This window comes from Oryzias latipes, chromosome 13, assembly GCF_053564925.1.
Source record: "Oryzias latipes strain Hd-rR chromosome 13, Olatipes_Hd-rR_3.1".
NCBI lineage: Eukaryota > Metazoa > Chordata > Actinopteri > Beloniformes > Adrianichthyidae > Oryzias > Oryzias latipes.
Window position 1 is genome coordinate 24,741,557 of NC_136249.1, and position 27,326 is coordinate 24,768,882.

The 27,326-nt window shown below is 40.7% G+C and overlaps 1 protein-coding gene across 5 annotated transcripts; it reads left to right on the forward strand.

Annotated features, from left to right (window-relative positions):
* The first annotated feature begins 21 nt into the window (after nucleotides 1-21).
* On the forward strand, nucleotides 22-27,326 carry arhgap32a (Rho GTPase activating protein 32a). 5 transcript variants are annotated; one of them, XM_078929372.1, is made up of 23 exons: nucleotides 22-389; nucleotides 6,825-6,938; nucleotides 9,167-9,272; nucleotides 11,323-11,414; nucleotides 11,629-11,713; nucleotides 13,941-14,027; nucleotides 14,402-14,539; nucleotides 14,641-14,733; nucleotides 15,890-16,012; nucleotides 16,135-16,212; nucleotides 16,307-16,388; nucleotides 16,471-16,620; nucleotides 17,590-17,692; nucleotides 18,141-18,285; nucleotides 18,602-18,684; nucleotides 19,005-19,112; nucleotides 19,232-19,377; nucleotides 19,443-19,656; nucleotides 21,250-21,398; nucleotides 22,090-22,164; nucleotides 22,249-22,911; nucleotides 23,087-24,808; nucleotides 24,839-27,326. In XM_078929372.1, the coding sequence occupies exons 2-23, from the start codon at nucleotides 6,850-6,852 to the stop codon at nucleotides 25,300-25,302; spliced, it is 4,995 nt and encodes a 1,664-aa protein (XP_078785498.1). In that variant the 5' UTR covers nucleotides 22-389; nucleotides 6,825-6,849; the 3' UTR covers nucleotides 25,303-27,326. The 5 variants fall into 5 exon arrangements, with proteins under 5 accessions (XP_078785498.1, XP_078785497.1, XP_078785501.1 ...); XM_078929371.1 differs by having other exon boundaries at nucleotides 23,087-27,326; XM_078929375.1 differs by lacking the exon at nucleotides 24,839-27,326 and having other exon boundaries at nucleotides 23,062-24,696.

Consider the following 27,326-nt stretch of genomic DNA (forward strand, 5'->3'; position numbering starts at 1 on the left):
ACAACTGCAGCTCCTTCACTGGATGGACACCATCCTCCTCATCATCATCATGAACGGGGCTCGCGCGCACACACTCACGCATCCCTCAGATCTGGGTGCTTGACTTTAAAAGACGAAAAAGCTCTGGGATTCCCAGAGGGTTAAAACATCCCAGGCGCGGGCACGACACCAGTTCAGCGGCGCGCGCGCTCTCGGCAGCTTCAGTTTGCGGAGAGGGACGCTCCTACACTGCCACAGCTATGCCGCACCTAGCCGGGGCTTTTTTCCCTGCACGGATCTACCTCAGGTGATCAGCACGCGTCCAGCCTGTGCGTGTCCGCCGTGCGATGCTGACGGCATGTCTGCTCGTCGACGTGCGGCATAGAGGAGCGGGGCGCGCGCACTTACAGGTATGTTTGGATGATGTTCCGGCGCATCGGCTGGCCTGATCGCACATTTGGCTTTTATTTTTTTGAAACCCTGTTCGGATGGAGTTGACACATCGTAGCGGGTGTGCGCGCGAGTGCGCACGCGCCGGGCGCGCTTAGCACTCTGTGATCTATCAGGCCCAACAGGTCAGAGTACACTGGCTGTAAACTTTCCAGTTTGGATTTTATAAAGGACTGCGTTTTGAGCTTTACTGCATCACACTTTCGGAAAAAAACAATACAAACAAACGAATAGAAAAACCCCAAACAAATGTGGAATTTTTTAAAATCTATATTAACACAGTTCATTACTTTTCAATGACATTTACTCATTTTAAGCCGGTGCACCTGTTTTAATCATTGACTCGTGAATTGTAAATATTTTAGCTCTCGTTACATCCATACAATGACTTGCAAAGCTGTCGAAAACTGCAGTTCTCTTGTTTCCAGAGAGGTGCTGCTGGATCATTTTACATTGTAGACAAGGAGTTCAATTCAATGTTTTCTTGTCTTGTAGTTTTCTGCTTTTGGTGGAATAATCAAACTGAATAGCATTTGATTCTTTATTTCTTTTAATTAAACACAAGTTAATTTGCACGAGTGTGTATTTCATTTCAGCATAATCTGATTTAAGAATTTCAGCAGAGATAATATCTCATAAAATCCCAGAATTAGTTGTTGTTTAAATATTAAAGTTATGCTGTAAACTTGGCTTTACCACAGTTATAGTTAATGTGAACTCTTCTGGTTTGGGTTGATTTAGTTTAAGGTTTTTCCTTCTTTTTTTGGCATTTCGTAAAACAAATCCAAGTGATCCTTTAATTAGAGGGAAGTGTCTTTAACCACCTTACAACAACTGTCAAAATATTGTGAAACGTCTTCTCTTGTTGGCATGTAGAGATGATAAAAAGCATGTTAGCAGTTTTTACTAGTGTAATGGGAACTGAGAAGCTGAACGTGCATCGACTTGAAATTAAAGGAAATTTGATTAAAAATGTTTGAAAGCCAGTCACGTGTTCTAAGTTGTGTTTGAATGTTGTTCACCTTTTGACATAACCCCTCAGGGTGTCACCTCAGCGAAACAGCTTTCACTGATTGGCACAGGTGGTTTGGCAGATAATTTTATGCAGGATGCCCTTCCTGACCCATCCTTGTATTTTATCTGGGCTGGGGACCAGCACAGGGAGACCCAGACTTGGTTCCCCTTGTATTAGGCAGTATAGTGTGAAGGGTCTTGTGAAGGGTCTAGCCCCCTTTGAAACGAACCTTGGTTTCCCATGCACCTGTCCCACACGCAGCCAACTGAGCCATCCAGCCGCCTCTATGTTGTGATTAAACACCATCTGATTTTACACCTAATTTCAATTGCAGTTTCTTGTTTGTTTGTTTTTTTACACATAATAGGCCAAGTAAATAAGTGAGAACATTGGCATCTTGAGCACCAAGCTATAGGACTCACCATTTAAATAGCATGAGGTAATGCAGTCCAGTGGGAAAAGACAAACTCAAAAACAGAGTTGTGTCCCTGCAGTTGCTGTAGATCTTCCAGTGTATTATGTAAGCCTGTGGATATTTCTGTAATCTTATATGCCTGAATGTGAGCGTTCCTCTCGAGCTTTCCCATCGTACTCCATAAATATTTGGCTGACACTAATGATTTTCAAAAAATCCTTATCTTTAGATCTTATTGAAAAAGGGCTGAATCTTTCGCTTAACGCCTCGCTGTTACGCTTCTGTTGTTTTTCCTGGCCGACAGATCAGCTTGTTGATTTAATATTTGGATCTCAGTTCTGGGCTTCATCACTGACTCCCAAGATTCAGTCGTGGGATGAAATAATCTCACCGTGGTCGAATTTAAGAAGCTTATAGAATCAAATGACCCCCACACCACCACCCCCATCGCCATCTCTCCACCAAGGTGACACCAGCCACAAAGCTCCAACAACAATGACGGATTTTGTTCTGGCGGCAGCGGCTCATGGCGGATGAATCCCGCAGAGCCGCAGAGGGGCTGATGATCTGTCAGGGCTACAGGTCAAAGGTTCAGGCTTCATTTGCCTCCTTGTTACTTCATCACCAGGCTGGTGGAGCATCAAGTAACAACGAATGTTGTCATGGTAACTGTGTGGCTTTCTGCGGTTTCTCTTTCCTTTTGTTACTGTTGACCAGAGTTTCGAATGAGAGCGTGAAACTGACTTTGACATCGTTGCTGTGGACGTGTCAGACACTGTCTGTGTAAAATCAAAAGTCAAAATATATTAAAAGGGCAAGCTAGCTGTGAAAATCTTCCCTGCCTTATTCGAAAAGTGTCACTTTACATTCACCAAACCTTGGAGATGGCCTCAACTCCATTTAAGATATTTTTTTTGTTCTGCTTTTGCAACCTGCCACGCATCCTGTAAAACACAAAGGCGGTGATGACAGCCGCTGAAGACCAGCCTTTCTCTGTCAGAACATGATGGAATGCCAAACATCAAAACGCTCAGCAGGTAGCTGCTAATCCTTTTTTTTTATGCTGGAGTTGTTTGTCTTCAAATGAGATGTAATTATAGAATGCGTGCCAAGAGTGAAGGGAGCTGCTTTTGTCCAAGGCAGTCTTGTTGGAAACTGAAGCTTGTTAGGTGGTTTTTGAAAACAAGAAGTCCAAAAATTTGTAGATAAATCATCTACTTTCACTTGGAAGAATAAAAATTTAAGGTAGAATGATTATTTTTAGTGTTTAAAATTTTACGACATGGCATCCATATGCATGGACTTCACTTTTTGAATTATTTTACCAAAGTAGTTAACTCATCTTAACTGGAACCCTGTGACTATATGTGTAGAGAGTTAGCTCAAATATTACCTTGGGTCTTAAAAGGTTAAAGTTAAAGAAATAATGTCAACATTTAAATTAAAAAAAATTGAGAATTGTTTCAAATTTGTGCTTGCTGCCTAGCGGTTTTGAATTATACTAACTTTTATGAACTTGGGTTTGATTCCCTTTTATAGCACTGGATTCACAGTTCAAAACTGGCCTGGACAATGAAAAACTGAGAGTAAGGAGGTGTGTAGTTCACCTTGTTTGGCAGATGGTTACATTAACATCTTAACTTTGTGTCAAACCAACAAAGGCTGGGCGCCCTGAAAACAAGGATCTATTCCAAAAAAATCTTAACAAAGAGTTGTCAATCCAATACTCAATACTTTGAGTCCAGTAGGAAGAGATTAGGGGCCATTTTCATGATTTTTGTGTGACCCGACTGTGAAATCAGTCTACGGTCTTCCAGTTTCAGTGCGAACCGTAGACTCTAGCATTTGACCTGGCAACAAACTGCTCAAGCGTGGTGCAAAAAAGGGAACAGCCCACAATATAAATCTAAAGTCTGATTTAATGGCAAGTTGGAAAATCATAAAAAAATGCCACAAGAACATGTTAAAAACAACCAAAACACACACTTAAATGGAGAATGTTTTTTTAAGTAATGCTCCAGCCCCAAATGAAATCACTAAAGCCTCCTGAAATTAATCTTTTTAAAGTCACATCAGACCAAAAGAAAAAGAAAGAGCAGGAACATTTTAGGGAAATTTAAAAAAAGAAAATCTAACAGAGAGGGTGGCACATTTTGGTTTCTGTATGTGAGTCTGCTTTGCACAGTTGGTTCAGCGTTCTCTTTGTGCTGTTTGTCCATTTCACCACTCATAATTGCGAGTTCTTTGTCAAATGGTTTGCAGGTTTGTTCACATGCACACATCTGTGAACCTTCTTGCACAGAGACACTTTTAAAGCCCACAGTTTTGTCTTGTGCTCTGCAATGTTCTGCACAGCGTGTTCCTGCACTTGAAAAGATTTGCAGTCTGAGGTGAAACAATCAGCAAGGTCATGTGTCCTGTTCACTGAATTGCTTTGTTTTAATCACAAGAAGGATTCAAACGATCAGAAATCTCAACGATGCATTTAAGTTCTAGAACCTTAGTTAAGATTGTTAAAATATTTAAGCTTGTGTTGCATATTGCTTTTGCATTTTTTTAATTTTTTATAAAAGTATCCAGATGCTGAACCCAAAAGGGCCATTAAAGCACTGGTTCATGGAACGTTTGTTATCAGTCAGTGAAGTTCCCGCCCCACGTGTGATAGGTTTTGCTCTGCTTTGGCAAGTTTGTTTTGTCTGATTGAAAGGAGATACAGTATGAACGTTGGATGGAGTGGAATCTGACCTGGCCCGTATTCTGTCTGCTCGTTCACATTCTGCTGAGTCAGGAGGCTTTGTGGATGTTCATCAGCAGCAGCTCAGTGGGACTCTGGGCCACAGGGGCTGATGGGAAACTGTTTCCACAACAGCCCCTCATTTAAGCTAATGAGAGCCTACTCATAAATGCAAAGCAGGGCTCCATTAAATTTGTTCACAGGAGTTTAACAGCATTATTGTTAAAAAAAGAAACTTGTCCGGCAAGTATATCTTTCAATTTTACAAAAAGTTGATTATTTTCGCACTGTTACTACAGGTAGTTTAGCACCGTGGCAAATAATAGTAGTTATTACCACAGAAAAAGAAAACGAAATGGGTTAAAACCAAAACATAAAGAGAACAGAATAACAAAACCAAACAGTTCAAAGGCAGAAAACATTTTTTTTAAAGATTTTAAATCTAACCTTGACATAGAGCAGGGCCATCTGGTGGTCTATCAATGCCATAGCAATGTAACTATTTTTCAAAAGTGTAGAAAACTGTGCTATCTAATTATGTTTTTTGTTGAGTTAAATACATTTTCCCTTGTTATGAGAAATGATAAAATAATTATTGAAATAAACTGCAAACAGCAACAGCAATTGCAACAGCAATTCTCATATTCCATGTTCCACACTGGCTTAAAAAAGGAATATCAATTATAAAATTTAAAGATCAAAATCTTGAAATACAGCAATACTTAAAACTTGAAAACTAATGACAAGGTCATTTTTGCTGCAGTCTCAAAACTAATGTCTTTTGAAGCAAAAACCTTCAGCTTAATTGACTGGTTCATAAAACCCAGATTAAAAAAATGTTGCTAAAGTAAGATATTGATTTTATTTGATTTATTGTTAGATTTCAAGCAATAATTATAGACAATACAATAAATTTGTTGGATTAAATTTATTAAATCCATTTCAGAAATTCAGAAATGCACTTATTAGAAAAAAACAAAGATTCATAAAAATGTAAGAAGTTATTCTCATAATCATAAAGATTTGCAAAAAATGTACACTTTTATATTCATTTTATAGGGGTTAGTACCTACTATCAAGCAGAGTTTAATTTATTGCTTTGCTTGGGAAGAAGCAAATGTATATACTCTCACCTCCATTTTTGACCAATCAAAAAGAAAATCAACATGGTTTTATTAACAAGAGGAGCTCCTAAGTTAAGTTTTTCTTTTTCTTTTATCTTTTTTGTCAAGTCATGTAGTCTCAGTTTGCTAACTAAAGGGATTGTTTGCTTTAGGTGGACTTCAGAGCTCTTACAATGACCTGTTTTTGAGCCCACATACCCTCAGGACATTGCTTAGCCCACATTGGTTCAGCAAGTGGTTATGGGAATGTTGTAGAAACACAGTGAAGTCTGCTTAATCAGGACATTTCTTCTGTTTGTTTGCAGTGCATAAAGGCCATTTTGATTCATACATTTTTATTTTGTCTCTGCACGTTTGATCTTTGTTATAAATCATAAAAAACGTGATCAAAATTTTAAAAAAAAGGACAAACTTTACCACTTGGAATTTAGTTTTTTGTACAGTTTCCATTTCACAGTTGTGGAATTACTGTGTAAAATAATGAAACATATCTGAATTAAGCATTGCCACAAAAAACTGTTTTAAAAAGAAATTATTAGAGCAAATCGTAAAGTTGTAAAAACATGCTAAAAGGCCATGGACTACCAAAGGTTCATGGGCAGAGGTGGTTGTGTCCTGTCATACCTTTACAGCAATTTAGATTTGTTTTAACTCAGCTTAAGATACTATGCATTTGTTTACATTGCCCCGCCTTACTCATCATAGATCCACATCTCTAAATAAAACTACAGTTTGTCAGGATAAAAACCAAACTAATAAGGATATTTTAAGAACGGTTTATTACCCCATTGTTAGACCACTTTAGATGACGCTGACAGACCTTTTTGCGTCAGAGCTGCAAGAAAAAAACCTGATATCCTTTGAACTTGCAGCCTGTCATGTTTTATCCCTGAGACAGCCCTGAAGAGTGTAGCATGATGTCATCACAGATTACAGTCTGGGCTCCCTGGATTGCAGCCCTGAGAGATGCCCACACTGCAGCCTCAAGTGGGTTAGCGTCTTGCAGCTTCATGGTTTCGGACTCATCCTGCCCCGTGTGTGATTTCTTACTGACCCTACCCTCACTGCTTTCTGCTTCTCTCTCCTCCCACTCACGTTTCTTAACAGCGGGCTGTTGCAGCAAGGCGGCATCATGGAGACTGGATGTGTGGTTGCCGCGGTGATTGAGAATGCTGCCTCAGGACCCCAGGGAGAACCAGGAAGTAGTGACGTCCTTGAAGGGTGAGCTCCTTTTTTTCTTCCCTTTGCTTCATGTCAGCTTATCTGGGACATGAAAAGCCGTGCATTTTGAGTTGCATTTGTGTGCGTCCACTGTATGTGAACGCTTATGTGGGCATTTGTACGTGTGTTTGCATTTGAGATACTGTCTGAATTAAATAGGAATAGTGTTGAGGCTAAAACGTGACCCAGTTATCAGCACAAACTGTCCTTTTTTTCAAGATTCACCAGGTGCAGATTTCACTTTATTCCTCATATATTTTCATTGTCTGGATGTTTTGTTGTGCCACAGTGGACACAAAAATTACACAGTGTTTCTGTGTCTGAGGTCAGATTGTCTGATCTCATCAGACTGAGTCAGTGTAATAAATCCAAGCTTCGTTAAAGTTTGTTTAAAGGGACCTCGCCCTTCACTCCCAAATACGCTGAGTTACATGAGACGGAAAGGTTTTCTAAAGCACTCCCTTGTGTGTGGTTTGCTTTATGGACCAATGAACAGACAAGCTTAGAGCGCAAATAAAAGACTCAGTGGCTTATTATAAGCTGAAGATCCTGATTTGATGCAAACTGCAGGACTGCAGTTTGTTTTTTTGCTTGAACTAAATTGCTACTTGTCTCCTCTTGTAGGATTGACATTTGTAATTTACCAATAAAAGTCCCTGCACACAATGCCATTTGAGGCTTGTTGTTGCAGTGTCATGACTGCAGTCCAAGCCATGACAAAGCCTCCAGTACTTGCTGCCTTTAGTGCTTTTTCTCCAACTCTTAAAAACCCACTTCACTGAAAATCATGTTGGCATTTTACTGATGATGGGGGATATATATGAAGAAATTTGAGGTAAAAAAAACAAAAAACTGAACATTTCATTTATTCAGGCATCTTCAAAACCCGTTTTGTCCCTTTTGGGGTCACGGGGTTGCTGGAGCCTATCCCGGCCACTCGTGGGTTAAGGCACGGGACATCCTAGACAGATTGCCAGTCTGTCGCAAGGTCTTCTGAAAATGTCTTTACTCAAATTGTTGTGAAAAAGGAACAGGTTAAAAATGTATTTGGAAAACGCCTGTGGCAGTAACATAGGTGTTATAGTCTAAGGCCATGTCTCACAGCCACTACGTACATCTTGCTCATTTTCCAATTATGAAATTTCGCTTTTTGGTTATACATGCGGGCGCCCGTGGTGCAGTGGTAAGGCGGTTGATCCATGATCGTAAGATTGCAGGTTCAATTCCCGCCTTGCACACCCACAAGTCAAAGTGTCCTTGGGCAAGGCACTGAACCCCACCTTGCCTCTGGTGTTACGTTGGCGCCAGTGCTCGGTAGCAGAGCTGCCATTACAGCGCCTTGAGCCTTGTAGGTAGAAAAGAGCTATTTAAGTATACGCCATTCATTGATGTGGTGTCTGTTGAGGGTTTCAGCCAACGGATCTGTATGTGTTCAGTTTGAGCTGTTCAAAATTTTTGGTTGGTTGAGAATTACGCAGTTTAAGCATAATTTTACGTAGTTTATACAAATTTCTTATGTAAATCTTATGCAATTGTGGGTGATTTTTGCGATATGCATACACAAATTTGTTGCTTTCCATAGCAGTTCCATGTATGTCTAATGGACTTTTCATGCATGTACCACCGATATATTACTTTTATATTGCGTATATAACGCACATATCACATTAAAATGATGTAATTGATCCACAAAGCACTAATGGATTGCAAGGTTCATGTTCTACAATGATTTAGTTGTTCTTTGCGTGGTTTATTCGTACTTCTTTCATGGTTTTAACGTGGTTCATTTGTAATACATCTGTGAAAATTTCACATGAAGACCATGACTTTTCTCACTTTCTCCATTTACAGTCACGTATGACCCATTTTCATACATGCAATACAGTATGGGCAAAATCTACGTAGTGGCTGTGTGACATAGCCTTTAAGTTGAGGGTGTGAGAGGCTGTAGGGCAGTGTAAACAAAGGGATGATGGGAAGTGAGAGAAGGCTTACTCGCGCACAACTGAGAGGTGAATTTCTAATGACCTACTGCTGTTCTGCAGAAACAATTTCCTGGAAAATAACACTGGTTTATTGATTTTAGCTAAAAATGGCATAATTATAATGAAAAGACCACTAGAATGCCTTAAATTAGTTCAAAAGATGATCAGAGTGGGTCTTTGAATGTAAAACTTCCATGATTTTATTCAGTATTCCTTTATTTTTTAAATGTTGTCTGTCTGCAGAGATAGGCTCCCATCTGTGGACTTAGAGATGAGCAATGCCTTACTTCCAGCTACCAGCAGCACTCCTCTAGAAGAGAGGCAGCCACTAGAAACATCCAATGCCATGGTAAGCGCCCACGTACATGCAGTCACACACATGACTCTGACTCATCAGTGCAAGAAAATGAACATGGACTTGATGTCCTTCCTTGAGGCGACTCTGGCCTTCCTTACAACAGCTAGACTTTTCATCTCTATATATAAAGCTGTGACTTGCAAATGCAAAGGGTGAAGCAGAAGTAGAAAAGTATGGAGGAATCTCAGAGGCATGAGAGCAGTTGTTTCTAAAACAGAAGATTCCTGTTTTGATCACTGAAAATATTCTAGTCCCATGAAGTTGCAACATTTGGCGAGGACATTTTGGTTGAATGACTCTTGTCATGTTTTTTTATAAACATGAAAATCTGAGTTGATGAGTGGTTTTTTGTTTTTGGCTTTTTCTTTTTTTTTTGTTAAAACCTATTTTGTTTTGTGGAGACTATAATTAAAATCTGAGTTGATGAGTGGTTTTTTGTTCCTGCCTTTCCCCTTTTTTCAGGTTTGCGCATTTTAGTTTGTGATGTACGACGGAGTTTTAGGGCCAGTTTACAAAAAACAAATGTATTTTAAATTATGACTTTTAAGTCGTGAATTTCCGAGAACTAAAGTCATAACTGTTAAATTACGAGAAAAAAGTCATAGATTAACAAGGAAAAAACACAGAAGTTTTCCATTTATCTGAGCCTGGATTGTAGATGAAATATGTGAAGCCTTTTGTGAAGCTTTATTTCTGGATAGATTTAACAAACAAAGAGATTCAGAACCTTTTGGCGACTCAAAATCAGATTATTGTAAGTGGAGCCAGCTTTCCGGGGTTTGATGCCAGTAAAGCGGAGTTTCACATGTAAAATAAGGAGCTCAGAGACACGTTTGGGTGTAGAGGACCGCTGCAGCCTTTATTTTCCTTTTCATTCACATAACCTGAAGTTCATCTGTCACCTTACGTCATGAACCTGTCATCCGAACACCAATGTGAAAGTAAACAGTGTTACATACGCCCCCCCCTCCAGATGATACGTCCCGTTTCAACATAAAACAATAAAGAGGAATGAAAGTAGTCTGTTATATTAGCATAAGAACGTTAAAAATGCCCCCAAAAAAGTGCTTCTCCTCAGACGGAAGCATCACACAAACGTAGAGATCTTTGGTCTTTGGTAGAAGAAGAAAGGATTCAAGTGGACAGCTGCAGGGACACCGATGGCTTCATCAAGGGCTGCAGAGATCCTGCAAACCAACCATCAATAAATAAAACATTAATAAATCGTAAATCAAACAAATGAGCTTCCAAACAAGTGAACATGGCGTTCACTTGCTGCTCTGTGTGCTCACTTTCACTTTAATCTCATAAAATTATGAGTTTTGTTCTCGTAAATCTACGTTTTTAAATCTACGACTTAAAATCTTGTAATTTTACTTTTTTTTTTTTTGGTGGCCCTAAAACTCATTCGTAGCGATGTTATTTTTACTGTTTGTAAATATTTTTTTATCCTAATATCCCTTTAAATTTATTGCTAGTGTTTTTTTCTTTTTCATTTGCACTCATTCTGAATGACTTGGAAGCAACACATCTACATCCATGAATGTTAACATCCATAGTTCCTCAGCTGAGTGCTTTGCGGAACAGCAGATTTTGATAACAGCAGATTTTATCAGTGATCAGAATTTCTTTTGGCTTATTTAAAAAAAAAAAAAAAGAGCACTCCTTGAACTGCAACTATAACTTCAGCTCTCAAATAGCACTTAATACTTTTTAAGTCTGGATTGTAAAAAAAACTTTCTATGTTTTCAACAAAGATTTAAGAAGTATAGCTGATAAAGAGCAGCCTGCATGTCACCAATTAAATACGCAACCTGAATATTTAATTTGATCATACATTTTTTTAAAGTTAAAAGTAAAGTTGAAAAAACTTTACATGCTAACGAAATATAAACACATGTTCAATGTTTTTATTACGGTTGTAGCCAAAAAAACTGATTTCTTTCAGGTCTACCTCGGTTCCTGAATGTATTTCTGTAGAAAACTCTTGCATTCCTGTGACGGGATAATATGTTTCCTTTTCTGTTGGTTGCATTTGCAGGTGAGGACTGATGACATCACCGAGCTCCCCGCAGAGCCGCTCCTGCGCTCCTGCGTCAGTACAGCAAGCATGAAGGTCAAGAACATGAAGAAGTAGGCGCTCTCGTTGACAGCGACTATGCTATTATAGGCTGCAAACCAGGCCTTTTATTCAGGCCACTGAAATTAGGTCCAGTGAAATAATGGTGATCTCTGTCACATACTCTGGTCTGATCCCTCTGGTTTGCAGCTTTTTTTCCCCCTACTTTGCTCTGCTCCTTAACACCGTGACTTAAATTGTGATGAGCTGCTGTTCTGCTTATTTCAGGTTAACGTTCCCCAGAGGTCACTTCCCCAGGTTGGCAGAGTGCGCCCACTTCCACTATGAAACTGTTGATTTTGGCAACGTTCAGGTGAGTTCTGACAGTATTCAGCAGAGACTCACTGTGTTTTTGGGATTGGGTCTTTGGCTCAAGTTCAGCAGCGGTTTTGTTGGGTTGATCCAGAAATGCTTAACGGCCGAATCATTACTCTTCTCTTTAACTATTAGTTAGGTTTTACTCAGGAGGGGAGAAACAAATGCAGACTTTTTTTGTTTAATTACCAGCATTTTGATAAGGAGGTGCAGTTAGGTCCCAGTGTTTGCTCAGCCTCGTGTGAAAATGGCTGTTAACCGCTTGGATAAACTTGGTGCAGTTCCATATGTTAACCAGCAGAGTGCACACAATTTCTCTGCACATCCAGAGGCTACTGGGCTGGCTGAATGCAAAAATGTGCATGAACATTTCCTGGTGCATATTGTTGGGTTACATCCATGCATGTTGCAGTAATGAGCTGATGAGCTGCATTGCAGCCGGCCTCTTTACTCCTTTGGATCGTGGAGCTCCGTTTGGGTAAACACCCTGCTGAGGCTGCCGTGACTGTGACCAGTTCATTTGTTCTGGGGATGGAATTGGAGCAGCACAAGGGTCCCATTGACCTTGAAAATCTTCATAATGAAACAAAAAGCTGAAAAACCCTTTTTTTATAAAGACTAAATAAAGGTTAGCACAGAAGAGCATTGTGAGCCACTATGCGCAAAAATCTTTGACTCAAACTGGATGGTGAGCCTCTGCTGTTCTGCCTCCTGTCATGCTATTGTTTTGCCTTTAATTTTGAGACTGTAGCAGCATAGAGGGAGGGCAGAAATCAGATCTTCTGCTTTCAGAATAGCAAAGGGCAACACAAGGATGGATTCTGTCTGCAGCCACACCGACTGATTCCCTCTCCAGATTAGCTCTCCTTGTTTTGAAACGAGGAAGGGTCATCTATCTGTCTCACGCTATATAGACGGGCTATTGCGTCTGCGTGTTCTGGCTGAGCCCATTTTCTGGCAAAACCCCCTTTTGTCACCGGAGAAAAAAAGAAAGGATGCGAGGGGGAGGGTGATGGAGCACGGGATGGGGAGGAGGGTGAAATGATCTGAGGAGAGAATCAAGGAGGAGGGGGGGGGGGCTCAGGCGCACACAGAGAAAAAGCATGCTCGTTTTATGTTTTATGCTTGGAGTAAAGCATGGGTATGGGATCATCCAAAGTTCGTTAGAGAAGCTGGAGACACCAAGAAGGTGAGTCAGGAGGTGCAACCTTTTAAAGTCTTTTGCACTCAGCTAAGATTTGGCGTTCTGGAGGAGCTCGCTGTGGTCCAAGCTTGCAACTGCACGCACAAAGAAGGGCTGCTTCGCTCAGCTGCAGATGGAAATCTGAGATGTTTTAGAGGGAGGTAACATGAACTGTTTACCGGCTGTCGTGTTAGCTGCAGATGTTTGGAAATAAATGAAAAGACGTGGGTATCTTTCTGTGCAAGATCCTCTTGACATTAGCATGCTTTATTTTGAAAGGAGGTCTTAGCATCATAGGGGAAAGAAATGCTAATTAGAGCATAGGTGAGGGTTTTGTTATCTTTTCTTTTAAAATTTCCTCTGTTTCTCAAACTACTTCCGAAAAACAGTTATCATAACTGGGTTAGCCATTGACATCTATCAGAAACTGAATGTCAAAGTTTGGGTTTGATCAATTTTTGGGATAAATCATTGTGGGGAAAAATAACTCTTTAATTTTGATTCTTTTATAAATGCATTTTCTCTTTCTGTGGTTTATAAGGTTCTGCTTTTATTCCATTGCTCTTGTGCAGTAACTAGGTCGCAGTATGTTGTGTAACAGTATCTGGATGAGTTGCAGTTATAAATAACCAGAACTTCCCTTGGCTGGAGAGCCTTTGAAGTCTTTAGTTACGCCTGTCAATATATTCCCAAACTACTTCAGGATTTAGATGCTTATTAGCTTTGGAGTACATGAAACATGTCAGCAAAAGAAATACAGCAGCTGATCTATTTTACATTTTTCCTTGCATGATTTATGCAGATGTGGGAATATAGATCACATCTAAATGGAAGGGAAAGCTCCCGTCTTATTTCACAATTTCCCATGATTTCAAGCTGCTTGAGTTTCTCTCCTTCACTTATAATATGGCTTTATTATTTCATTAGCTGAGGATGTGATGCACTTCTTGTATGCCAAAAAGGTTGCTGTATAACACTCATACAATATTTAGACTGGCACTGCTCTCTTAGTGTTTGTTTCCTGGTTCTTTTCTCCCTATAGCTGACCTTTGCAGAGGAGCAGAATGAAGGGCCAAAGGTTGGTCTGGACTCCAAAGAACTAATCCTTCTGATCCAGATCACTTGTCAGGTAAGACTGCTTTGACAGTTAAACTATTTAAAGACCCGCTTCAATGAAAATTGTGTTTTTTTTTAGTTTTGTTATTAACATGTTCCTGTGGCATTTTGTTGGTGATGGAGGACGGAGGTGAATTTCTAATGAACTACTGCTACTCTGCAGAAACCATGTCCCAGAAAACAACACAGGTTTTTTGATTTTGCCTAAAAATGGCACTATCATAATTAAAAGAGCAATAGGAACACTTTTACAATAGATCAAATGATGATCAGAGTGGGACTTAATTGAAAATTCATCTTAAATGGCCTTGAGGGTTTTATCCAACAAAACCCCTAAAAACAAAATTTATGAGACTTCTGATGGGTTTCCTGTATTTTCTCTATCAGGGGCGAAGCTGGTTGGTAAGGAGATCTTATGAAGACTTCCGGGTGCTCGACAAACACCTCCACTTGTGCATCTATGACCGCCGTTACTCCCAGCTCACTGAACTTCCACGTCAAAGCACACTGACTGACACCTCTGAGGTACAATGACCTCTTTTAATCTCTGATGTTAGAGACCAGAGAAAAGTTCCCATGTCTGCCAGTGACATTCTAAATCTTATGTTGCATCCTTTTCCCTTCAGTTGGTTGCAGCAATGTTGGCAGCCTACCTGTCGCGTTTTTCTGCCATCGCAGACAACAAGATCAACTGTGGTCCAGTGCTGACATGGATGGAGGTAACTGCTTTTCCAACAAGAAACAGAATGTAGTTTGTTTTTTTACATTTAATCTTTTAATCATAAAAAGAAAATAGAATCAAATAAAAACAAGTAAATGAAAAAAAATAAGGTGGTATAATAATTTAACAACTATTTACAACAGTGCAGGCAAAAATATGCAAGAATGTGCAAACGTTATCTGTTCCCCTGTGAGTTGTTGTAACGTGTTATTGTGTAGGGTATGAAAGATTTCCTGTTACACTGGACCTTTACAGCTTTTTTTCAAAAGGGAATCAGGTCACAATATGCATTTTTGAGTCAAGCTGGATCAAACCCGACAGTTAGACATATTGGTTTAGACCAGTGGTCCCCAACCTTTTTCAGGCCACAGACCGGTTTAATGCCAGAGATTACTTTCCCAGACTCGCCTGTATGAGCCGGAAGTGGGCGTCTGATTTCTTTTTATAGCTTACAGTTTCCATTACCTTTTGAGGGTAAAGTTTATCCTCATCATCATATTTGAAGCTGGATTAAACTTTAATTGTAGACTAGATGTCCCCGTATTAACCAACAAAATGTAATATAGGTTTTTCATTAACCCATAACTGTCAAAGTGGAAGCTAAGAAATGGGTGCCAACTTTAGCCTCATATCACTAAAACTAACTTTCTAAAATAATATTAGATGTCAAAATGAATCCATATTTGAGTAAAGACTCCTGTTTTTGTCTGTTTTGGCTTCAAATTTCCTTTTTTTTTTAAATTAAAGGCTTTTCTATTCTTCTTCTGTTCTGCGAAAAAAAACTTTTCAAATATGTTTGTTGTTTGTTAACTTTGCTAGCTTGAGTAAAGAAGTACTTTTCCAAAATAAAACTTCATTCAGAATCAGATTTTAAATAAAACAGAATGTTTCTTTTCTCTTTGGCCTGGTACCAAATGTTTCATGGACGGGTACCAGTTGGGGACCTCTGATTTAGAAGAAATAGCACATTATCTGAAGAGTAATAACAAATTTTTCTCCATCTGTAAAAGAGCAGGAAGCATCAGTTGAACTCTGATCTAAGTGCCAATAAGACCAAGAATACTAAAATAACTCAACCCAGAACTGGTTGCCTTTGATGAAGCTCCAGACCTCTCAAAGCTGGGCTCACATGTCGTCTTTACTTTTTCCTTTAGATTGACAACAAGGGGAACCATCTGTTGGTGTCGGAAGAAGCATCGATCAACGTCCCCGCCATCGCAGCCGCCCACGTCACAAAACGCTACACAGCGCAGGCGACAGACGAGTTAACCTTCGAGGTAACAGGGTGTCGCTCGGCGTCGCCCAGGTTGTCCCTGTCTTAGCGTCCTGTTCCAGCATATTTTTTTCTCCTGAAGCCTTTGTGTGTTGAGGTGTGAATGTTATCCTCTTTGTGCTGCAGGTGGGGGACATTGTGTCAGTCATCGACATGCCTCCTAAGGAAGACACGGGCTGGTGGAGAGGGAAACATGGCTTTCAGGTAAAAGCCATGTTCAAAAACAGCTTTTTTAAAACCACAAAATCCTTTAATCCCTACCTGCATTAACTTGTTTTTTTTTCTCTTCCTCCTGCAGGTTGGTTTCTTCCCCAGTGATTGCGTTGAGCTCATAAATGAGAAGATCCCCTCTAGTGTTCAGAGCACCATCCCGAAACCAGGTAGTCCTCATTGAGGAAATTTGACTAAAGGCTCAGAAAATATGTCATATGTGGCTGATATGTAAATGTGTGTTTATGTCAGTGTTTAAGAAACACGGGAAGCTCGTAACCTTTCTGAGGTCTTTCATGAAGTCTCGGCCGCCGCCACAAAAGCTCCGGCAACGTGGCATCCTCCGAGAGCGGGTGTTTGGCTGTGACCTCGGGGAGCATCTCCACAACTGTGAACATGAAGGTAAAATATTTAATGGTAAAACTTTGTTTTTTGTTTTTGTGGCTTACTTTGTACTATTGACAGTTGATCCTTTCGAATCAACCAGACGCGAGAATTCAGGAAAGATGTGTGCTGGATTCGCCAAAAGTTTATTATCACTGAATTGGAGAATGAAACCAGTTAATAGAACAAAAAATTGCCCGTCATGATGCATTCATATATTCTGAAGTTACATTATATGACTATTTTGTTTTTATATCATCTGGTCTTTTATTTTTCTTGGACATAGTTTCTGTAGAGCGGCAGGAGTTCATTAAAAATTTGCCTATTAATTGTGGGTGGAACTCTTGGCGCTTAGTAAGCCCACCCCTACTTCCCATCATCCATCTGTTTACATGCTCTCCCACTAACTTACATTCCCTCACAACCCCGACCTAACATTAGTGGTACAACATAAATGGTGAGCAATATTAGATCCAGCCGAACAGTTTTGAGACTGATTTCTGCTTGGATGAGGACAACAAAGACGCAAGTGGATCTATTTGTCTGCAAGTGGATGCCTTAGAATGGAGCAAAGCAGGGAGCCTGTGGTCTACCGACTGTAGCTTCTACGTCACAGCTACATGCTTTTTCAAACAGCATTTTTTGTCTGCTCCTGATTCACAACGATTTGAATAAATGCAGTTTTAATCTGAAATTTTTTATATATGCCCTCCAACATGCAAAAAAATGCCACAGGAACATGTTAAAAACACCAAAAAAATCCTTTTTGGGGGGAGGGTTTTTAAAATACAGTCCTTATTCTCCACATTCGCACAATAGCTACAGAGTTTTTAGCATGGAAAGAATGTAGTCACAATTGTTGATCAAGGAGGAAAGACTGGACCTAAAGAATCAATTTTATGACTGACTGTTGAAATACAAATCACATTTATCACGATAATTGTGGATAAATAATAGCAACTTGCTTATTGAGTTTTCTCTTGGCAGTCCCACAGGTGGTCAAGAGTTGTGCCGAGTTCATTGAGAAGAACGGAGTGGTGGATGGAATCTACAGACTCTCAGGGATTTCCTCCAACATTCAAAAACTGAGGTTGGTTCATGTTGTTGACTTGAAACAGTACGGTGAATCCAGCAACACCAGGTTCTGAGGATCTCATTCTAAATATCTGGAAAACAGTCTTGTTACGGGCGTTATTAGTCTCACTTTCTTTTTCTAAAACAAACTAAAACTAACTTTGAATGGCCTGAATGGAGCTCCTTCTTCTGATCACATATAATGAGAGGAAGAAAAACTAAATAATTTTTCTGATAAATGATAATATTCCCTTTAACCATACTTTAAAGGGATTTTTCAAATTTAGCAATATAGAAAATGAAACTATACCCTAATTGGGAATATTTTGTTATTTTTAGAATAACTCTTAGATAATTATAAAAAGGAAACAAACAGGATTGTTCTATGGCTTCATAAATTGTTAATTTTTCATCTTGGTGGGCAAGCAGCAGCATAATTCACAAGGTGTGTCTCTCCTTTTCAGGCATGAATTTGACTCGGAGCAGATCCCAGACCTGAGCAGGGATGTGTTCAAGCAGGACATCCATTCAGTGGGATCCCTGTGCAAGCTGTACTTCAGAGAGCTGCCTAACCCTCTGCTCACCTACCAGCTCTACGACAGGTTCTCAGTAAGGTCCAGGGCAGTGGTGGAGGTGGGAGTTTATGCGGGGGACGAATAGGAAAACAGGCACCTCAGAGTCAGGGTACTGAGAGGAAAAAAGCAGACATTCAATTTGATGTTATTTTCAAAGTCAGAACATTAAAATATGTCACGATTTCTAGTAACAATATGGAATAGTTTTGCTGAAACTGGCTGGGAATCAACTGAAACAGGATGCTTAAAAAAGATAAAGGAAGACTTGTGGAGATGTTAAAGCAGCTTCCTGCTCTGACTCTTAATTATCTCAAAGATGTGAGCTTGGTTTGTTCGCTGCTTCTTCACAGGAAGCTGTGTCTGCAGCAACGGATGAGGAGAGGTTGGTGAAAATCCACAATGTCATCCAGCAGCTGCCTCCTCCACATTACAGGTCAGCTCGAAGGCTCACTGCTGCTCTCTGCTGGACGGAAGTTTAAGTTAAAACTGAGCAGAAGGAAGCACACCTTCAGTGCCTTGAAGTGAATTTGCAGTTAAATTACTCATTTTTAGCTTATTTTCAGATCTATTAAATAGCTTTCCATTAGAAAAAGTAATTCATGTCAATGTATTTCCTGCTGCACTAAATCCAGTACGATATTAGTCATTGCTCCACCTGCTGGTAACAGGAAAGATGACACTTTTCTCAATGACCTACATGAGTCTCCATAACTTGGCAGAAAAATGAGTGCTAACCTGATTCTAAATTTCCAGGACACTGGAATTCCTCATGAGGCACCTCTCCCGTCTGGCTACGTTCAGCGGCATCACTAACATGCACACCAAAAACCTGGCCATCGTTTGGGCCCCAAACCTGCTCAGGTAACCATCACTGTCATGGCACTGCTGAAGTCACAGGCTTTTCTGTAACGCTGAAGTGGGGCATGTCTCAGTTGCCCAAAGCAGTGAAATAGGTCATGGTGTGCTGTGCTCTTTTTTAGGTCCAGACAGATAGAGTCGGCCTGTTTTAGTGGCACAGCTGCGTTCATGGAAGTGCGCATCCAGTCTGTGGTGGTGGAGTTTATCCTCAACAACACAGAGAGCCTGTTTAGCGCCAAACTCAACACCATCATTAGAGAAAGCACTGGTAGGTTTTTAACATAAAAGATAATTTTTTTTGATGAATTTATCTCATCTTGTATTCCATTTTAGGTAAAAGCACCTTATCCAGACCAAAGTCCCTGATGGTTTGCTCCCCTTCCACCAAGCTGTTGTCTTTGGAGGAAGCCCAGGCTCGTACCCAAGCACAGCTTGGTTCGCCGGCTACCACGCCCTGCCTCACCCACAGTGACTACATTGAGGTCGGGGAGGGGCCTGAAGCTCTCCTCGGCAAGTTCCACACAGTCATCGAGCTCCCAGTGGAGAGGTAGATTAATGAGCTGCCACAGCTGTCCTCCATGTGTGTCTAATATGAATCCTTCCTCTGCTTGCTCATCACTCTGCAGGGGCGTGATTTGATATTTCACCTACATACTCTAAGGCTTTAGAGAGGAAATGATTCACCACACGGAGAAAGGTTTCGGGATGCCTGAACTTTATTCTAATAGGAAATTAAACAACATTGCACTTAAGATAAAGATGGCTTAGCTCTTTAAAAGATGCTTTAGTATTTATTAACATTGGAAAAGAAAGATTTCTTGCATAATTTTCACATTCAACACAATTTAAAGACCTGATGGATCTGCTTGTAGACGATTAGAGCCATGTACATCTTTGTTTTTCTCGTCCGAGCTGGCATCTGGCTCAAAACTGTACAGCTAGATAGCTCCAATATCGCTTGCCATTTTTGTTGCACCGGTTCTTGAGCTGTTGGTTAGCAGAAGTGCATGTAAACAGATTGGGGATGGGAAGCGGACAGGCTTGTTCCGTGCCAACAGTCCCATCCAGAACTCAAAGACAAATTTCTAATGAAGTACTGCCGCTCCACAGAAATTATGTCCTAGAAAATGACAGTTTCTTTTAAATTTTGGCTAAAAATGGCAAAATCATAATTAAACGACAACTGGGAACACTTTTAAAAGAGATCAAAACATTACCGGAGTGGGACTTTAACAGAACAACTTATTCTGAGGCTTTAGAGACAGGAAAACAATGGCAAACAATGTTGCTGTTAAACTCTTTAGGTTTAATTATTGCAATATTTTTAGGGAAAATTCAGACATGGCAAACTATTCAGAGAAACGTTACATAGATCTGTCAGGAACTGGTGTAGGACCCAAAATACAGGAGACCAGACCAGGAATGGTGACAGAAAGTTAGACATTTAATAAATAAGCTTGAACAAGACAAACCCCACAAAGAAACAACGGTGACATGACAGAGCAGAGTAGAGTAGATGACCTGACAAGGATGAAAAGGAAACCAGACACTTAAATAGGCTGAGGGCAATTAACTGAACTGAAGACAAGTGTGGATCATGAACCTGAAACTGGTATGACTGACAAAAAGAAACCAAAAACATGTCCAAGAATAACAGAAAACCAAACTAAACCACAGAATCATTACAATATCAATAGTATTTTGCCAGAAAACTACTGTTCACAGACCATATACCAGCCTTATATGTGTTCAGCTCCTGTTTCTTCCATTCTAACGTGGATGCTGATTAGTAAATGATTTTACTAAACATTATTTTAAATGTATTTAATAGAATGATTGTGGTAATTTATGTTAAGAACAGAGCATACCAACATTGTTGATGCTTGTGATTTGAAATCTGTGCTAATTATAATAAAAAAAAAAAAAAAAAAAAAAAATGAAATCTGTGCTAATAACTACTCAACACTATTATTTGGGAATAACTGTTTTCATTACTTAATGATTTAGAAGCCTAAGCATGGAAAAAATTAAAGGTTCCTGCCCTCTAATGTTTTTGATGTCATCTTCCTCCTTAGTGGAGCATTTTTTTAAAAAGACTGACAAGTTAAAGTGTTAAATGGGATTTGTTCCTGTGTTGCAGCACTAAGCGGCTTCCTGCCAAGGCTAAAAAATCTCCTGTGGGGAACTGGCTCTCTTTTTTCCACCTGGGCAAGTCACACTCTGTGTCCAAGCGTAAACTGAAGCGACACCCCAGTGAACCAAATGAGATAAAGAGCATTGCACTGCCAGGTCAGCTCACCGCTTCTTCTCAAGCAGCCTGAAAATGTCATGCTTCTCTGCTACTTTCAAGGACTGTTTTTTTCCAGTTAAATATGTAATTTAATTCTTGCACATCTTGACCCTATATGACCATTTGTATCATAGTATTTGATTTCAGCGACTTCTTGTCTCATTGGCATGACCCAAAGTCTCCTAAAAAACATTTAACCTAACTTGGTCTGCATGTTGTCTGCCCTGTAGTTCATCATCATTCCACTACGGGCATTAGAAGGGCTTTTAGTGCTTATTTCAAAATGTCTGATTCCATTAAATCTCAAAAGCACTATTGGCGGGAAAAGTTTTGCTATGTTTTTAAACTTAATGGTGAGAATAAGTCATGGATTGTTACAATTTTTTTATGATTACGATTTGCATTGAAAGACTGGAAAATGTTTTTATAATTAATTCTTTATAGTACAGTTTTATGTAAGTATCAAATTTGAGACAGTGGGTAGATACTGTATTTTTTTTCTGAATACCGTACTTACTTCAGTATTTTTGCATCTTCAACTAACATTGTTGTGAGCAAACTTACCAAACCACCCAACTCACCATTATTAATACTGTCTATATCTCATATAAAATGTAATTGCCAAATATTTCTTGTAGATTTCTTGAAAGGCTTTGAAAAATACAAAAACATTTGTTCAAATTTTTGCAGGTGGAAGAGGACACAGCGGCACATTGCGCTCTACGAAAAGTGAAGAATCTCTCACTTCTTTACAAAATTTAAAAGGTAATTATTAGTTGAACTTTGTTGTTGTTTATTTCTGAGACTGATGGCAAAAAATAAGAATCAATGTTGGACTTTTCACCTTAGGGGATCGCTCGAGTTACCGCCCTCTCCGACCTCGTTCAACAAGTGGGGCCATTTCTCCAGTCAGCAGAGAAGACCTGCACAAGACCAGGAGAAAAGATGACATTGAAAACCCCCAACTAAATGAGGAGCAAAGCGACGAAGATCAAACCTGCACTGCAGGTGTTTCTCCTCCAAACATGGAAGACGATCTGGATCTTTCCCCGCCAGCTACAGGCATTTCTTTCCTAGACTTTGACCCCATGAGTTTTCAGTGCAGTCCTCAGTCAGTAACGCCTGCTCTGCAACGCAACAAAGATGGGAGTAAATGGAGGAGAAATGCAGGATGTTCCAATGAGTCTGAGCCTGTCTCCTCTCCAAACAACCTCGGTAGCCCGCACTCTCCAGATGTCAGCCCTGTTCTTGGTAAAGGTGGGAAAAAGATTACCGCTAAGCAGCTCTCACCCAAATTGAAGAAAAAATCATTTAAAATGCTGGCAGATGGTCAGACTGCCTCTCTGGCCCCTGAGCCAAATTTCTCTCCCCAAGTAGATAAGACTAAGCCTCCAGTGGCAGATGGAAAAGAGTCCAGAGTGTCCTTTCAGCGGTGCAGCCCACACAGCTCTGCAAGTCAGATGTCAGCCATGACAGACATCAGTCAGTCTGCACAGAACCTGCCCGATCCAGGTTAGTACCACTCCTCTTATAACATTTTTGTTATTTAATGTGTAAAGCTAGTATTTATCTAATTTTTTAACTTTATAGTTTCTTATGAAAGCTTTTGTGTCTTGTCCCATCATGTCTTACCATAGCTTTGTTTGTCCTGTCATACTGTAGCGTTGTTTGTCTTATCCCTCCCCAGGAACAGATAGACTTATGAGTTCAGTTTCTGTTCTTCCTCCTCATCCTCCTTTGACGAGTGCTGCACGCAAGTTGGCCTTGGCCCTGGCTGAATCTGCCCAGAAGGCCGCCAGTGGCCCCCAAAGAAAGAGCAACACCCCGCTGCATCTTATCCAGAGACAGGAGGTGCATCACCCGCCTAGACCCTCAGTTCTGGACGTCAAAGGGTGTCCCCAGGAGTACTGCTTCCCTCGCAAGTCCCCCTTTTCCTCATGGCAAAGCCCTTCGGAAGTGGGCTGCGGCCCTGACCCTGCTCATTTTCAGCGTTTGCACCTTCGTTCAGAGCCGCTAAACGTCAGTGACAGTCAGGAAAGCACATGTAATTTCACTCCTAATGTCAGTCCTCTTGGATCAGGGAGCTTCGATGAAGGGAGCACAGAGGGAAGGGAACAGAGAGACGACAAAGAGTCGGAAGAAGTCACACATGGCAAGCACGCGTATCACAGTGTTGGAGTTTCAACACCCTGTCAGCCCGTCTGCCCAGCCTGGAGCCCGTCAGCTTCTCCTATATACGCCAACACTGACTCTGTAGATGCTTTTAATTTCCGCGCTGTGCTAGCAGAGTCATCAATGCCAGCCTCCATTGAGGAGGTTTTTCCTCGACAGTTACAAACCCCCTCTTCTCATCTTTACTGCTTGGAAGGAGACAGAGTTCTGGATGTCTTAACCCATCATGTAGATGATGCCTACAGTAAGCATCGACCACATCTTTATCACTTGCCAAACTATTCAGGAATAATTCCTGAGTCACGCTGCCAACGGCCCAATGCTTTGCCGCCACACCTCACTAGGCCTAAAGGCTTGTACAGGCAATCATCAGAGGGCCGATATAGTACTTATGGTCTTAGGCTCCCGTTGTCACCTCAATACAGACGCTTCCGTAAAGATGAGCACCTTATCAGTGGCTGCCACAGACAGCAAGGGCAATGGCAAAGGTCAGAAGACAGAGTGGTGGTGAACCCGGCAATCCGGAGGGCTCGCTCTTTTCATGCCCCCCACGTTAGCCACTATGACCTACCAGATACAGAGATCTTGCACTCTGATGCCATGTTTTATCTCGAGCAAACGGCAAGTCAAGAGGCTCCCTATCAAAGGCTGATTCAGACCGGTCTTCACTCTGTGCGGCCACAGTTCAACAACACTGAGTTTTACTACAGACCCTGTACAGATGGGAATTTTGCAGAAGCCCAATTTTGTTCAGGAGAGCCCTGTCTGCAGACAGGGGCCCATCATAGTCAGTCTTACACTGTACGCTCCACTAGAGGAGGACAGTCCGATCACTACAACTACTCTCCACACAGCGTTTCCCCCCAAAACAGGAAGCTTTACACAGAGAGCAGAGACACCAATTTGTACGAGGCTGGAGATGCTGAAGGCCTAGGAGTTGTACATCAGCCATTCAAGTATGAGAGTAAATCCCGACATAAAAACACATATCAAGTTGTTTCTTCCTATGGTAGTCCTGGTTCTCCAGTCGACACGAGGAGCAGAGACATAGTGCACACAAGGAGCAAGTCAGATCCAGGAGATGCCAGCCTTCTCTCCAACAGCAGAACAGAAACCCTTAATAATGTAACTTCACCCACAACCTCTTCTGTGTCCAAGGCAGAGCCCAAGGTCCAAGGTAACACTCACCGCTCTGCTGTAGACTCCAGACCTCTGAGACAGATTCAGATCAAACAGGGCTCTTCACAGCAGCAAGGGCTTCGCAAAGTCCCTTCACTTCCAGAAAAGGGTTGTCTCAACCTGAAGACCATGGAAAGGAATGACAGAAGCCACAGTGGGGGTCAGGACCACGATCTTTTAATGGTGCTCAATAGTTCCTCTGGGGTCATGAGGCCCACTATCCTCAAGAGACCTAGGCGCTCTCAGAGCACTAGAGAACACCACCACTACTATCACCACCACAGCAAATCACCTCTGGATCCAGATTATAGGGAATGCTGTTCTGCTCAGCCCAACAGAAGGACTCAGAGCACTAAGGTCAGGCCAACACAATACGACCACATGGGGGGGTACTTTGCAGCACCTAGACACAAACCTACTAGAGCCACTAAAGCAGGGGCAGGGTATTTACCTGGCCCATCAATACACGGGCGGAGACTGTTGTCAAATGTTCTGGGCCATGAGGCCTTTTATCGTCCTCCACTGAGACCAGAGGCAGGCGTCTACGAGTGATTCCCACCCCTGCTTTGTATCCGTTTCCACAAAGGGGGCCAAAGGAGGATTGCACTTTATCCCCAACCAGACCAACAGACTGTTGTCTTCAAAGTGTGATTGTTTTAACTTTAAGAAGCTGCTACCATAATGTGAAAAAAAGTATAGATGAAGATTCAGGTAACGTTGATTTGAAGTTGAGATGTGGACTAATTGTCTCCTCTTCATGAAATATTTCATCGCTCATCCAAAGAGTTTAATCAGTCTGAAAGAGACTGGGTTCAAGCCACTGACTGTATATAGAGAACTGGACAAGCAAGTGTAATGTCACCTATAGAAAATAACGTACTTTCGGTTCCAACCAAAGTAAGTCAATTCAGTTGCCAATTTTATGCTATATGTCCATTGCCATGTTGGAACCAGTAAGCCATAATTTGTCCGTGTCGGTCTTAGTCTACATTTTAAATTTAAAGTCCCATTAGCTGTCACACACCTAGGCGTGTGAAATTTGTTCTCCGCATTTGACCCATCCCCTGGGGGAGCGGTGAGCTGCAGACACAGCCACGCTCGGGAACCATTTGGTGGATTGACCCCCCAATCCAACCCCTTAATGCTGAGTGTCAAGCAGGGAGGCATTGGGTCTTTGATATGACTCTACCTGGATTTGAACACCCGACCTTCCTGTCACACGGCGGACACTCTACCACAAGAGTGGTAGAGTTTCTATGGCAACCACTCTATCTGTAGTGAGCATGTTACAAGAGCACAAACCTTCCACTGAAAGCGCTCTCAGGAGAATCTGTCAATCAAATACTTCGAACATTTGACGAGAGGCCACCTCCTTTTTTAAAAAAAAATATTTGATTGGTCAGTTCATAAATTGAATAACTTGTGCCACAGCAAACATATCATTAACAAAATAGAATTAGCAACCCGTTTAAAAGATGTAGAGCAACAGAAAATAGGAAGTACCAGCGGGTACTGTTGGTGGTAGTGGTCCTATTCCTACTTCCTACAGTCAGTGGATGAAGCCCCACAGATACCCACTAAGTGGATTACCCACATTTCTACAATTGGATGGTCTCATTAAGGGCAACAATACTAATGAATGCTCTTATATGTGAGGCAAAACATTTCAAGAATAGACAATAAGTCCAGAAGGAATGACTGAACTTCAAGAGAATGTGGAAATAAGGCTGTTGCTGGGACCACCCTGTGACCGGCAGAAACATTTTATGTGGTGGGAACAAACCACATTGTCGATGATTTCAAAATCTGGAAGTAACTGTAAGAAGCATTGATTAAGAAAAATACTTCTGACAAGTTTTTATGTAATGTTTTAACTTCATGAAAAAGGGATGACAAGGTATTAACTGGTTTCAATAAAGGTTTTTTAGAGCTATATATATGAAAAAAAAACATCCATTTTAAATGTATTATATTTGTATAAAAACACAGCTAACGTGTGGCTAACGTACTGTACATTTTGTTTTTTATTCTAGTCTGCTCAGACTTCAAGAAGCACTTTTGAGGATAACTGTGTTTAAACACATTGTCTTAATGTGATGTACATGGAGACTCTTGATATACATATATATTTTCTGTAAAAAAAAATGCAGCTTGCTTGAATTCATTGTTTGAGGCAAAATGGCACTTTTGCTAGGTAAAATTAAGGGTAAATGAACACTTTCTAGTGTCTCATGTTTTTCTTTTTTACATATTGTATCTTGCAGCCTTTGAAAAAAAAACATATGATCTCTGTGAGTCCAAGGTGCCATGGAAAAATATGCTTGACTTAAATGCAACTCAGCTCATGCAGTCAAGTGGAAAAACGTATTTTGTATTGCATTGTCGTTTTTGTCACAGAAAGTCAAATTCATCCTCTTTATGGAGAACTTTTAACAATGTGCAGTTTTTAATTGATTATGACCTTTTACTCATTAAATGTGCTATTTCAAATCCAAACATAGATACTTACAGTCTGTTATGTTTAAATGACTTATTTTAGTGTAAATTAATCAAAAATAAAGATATATTATCAGTTA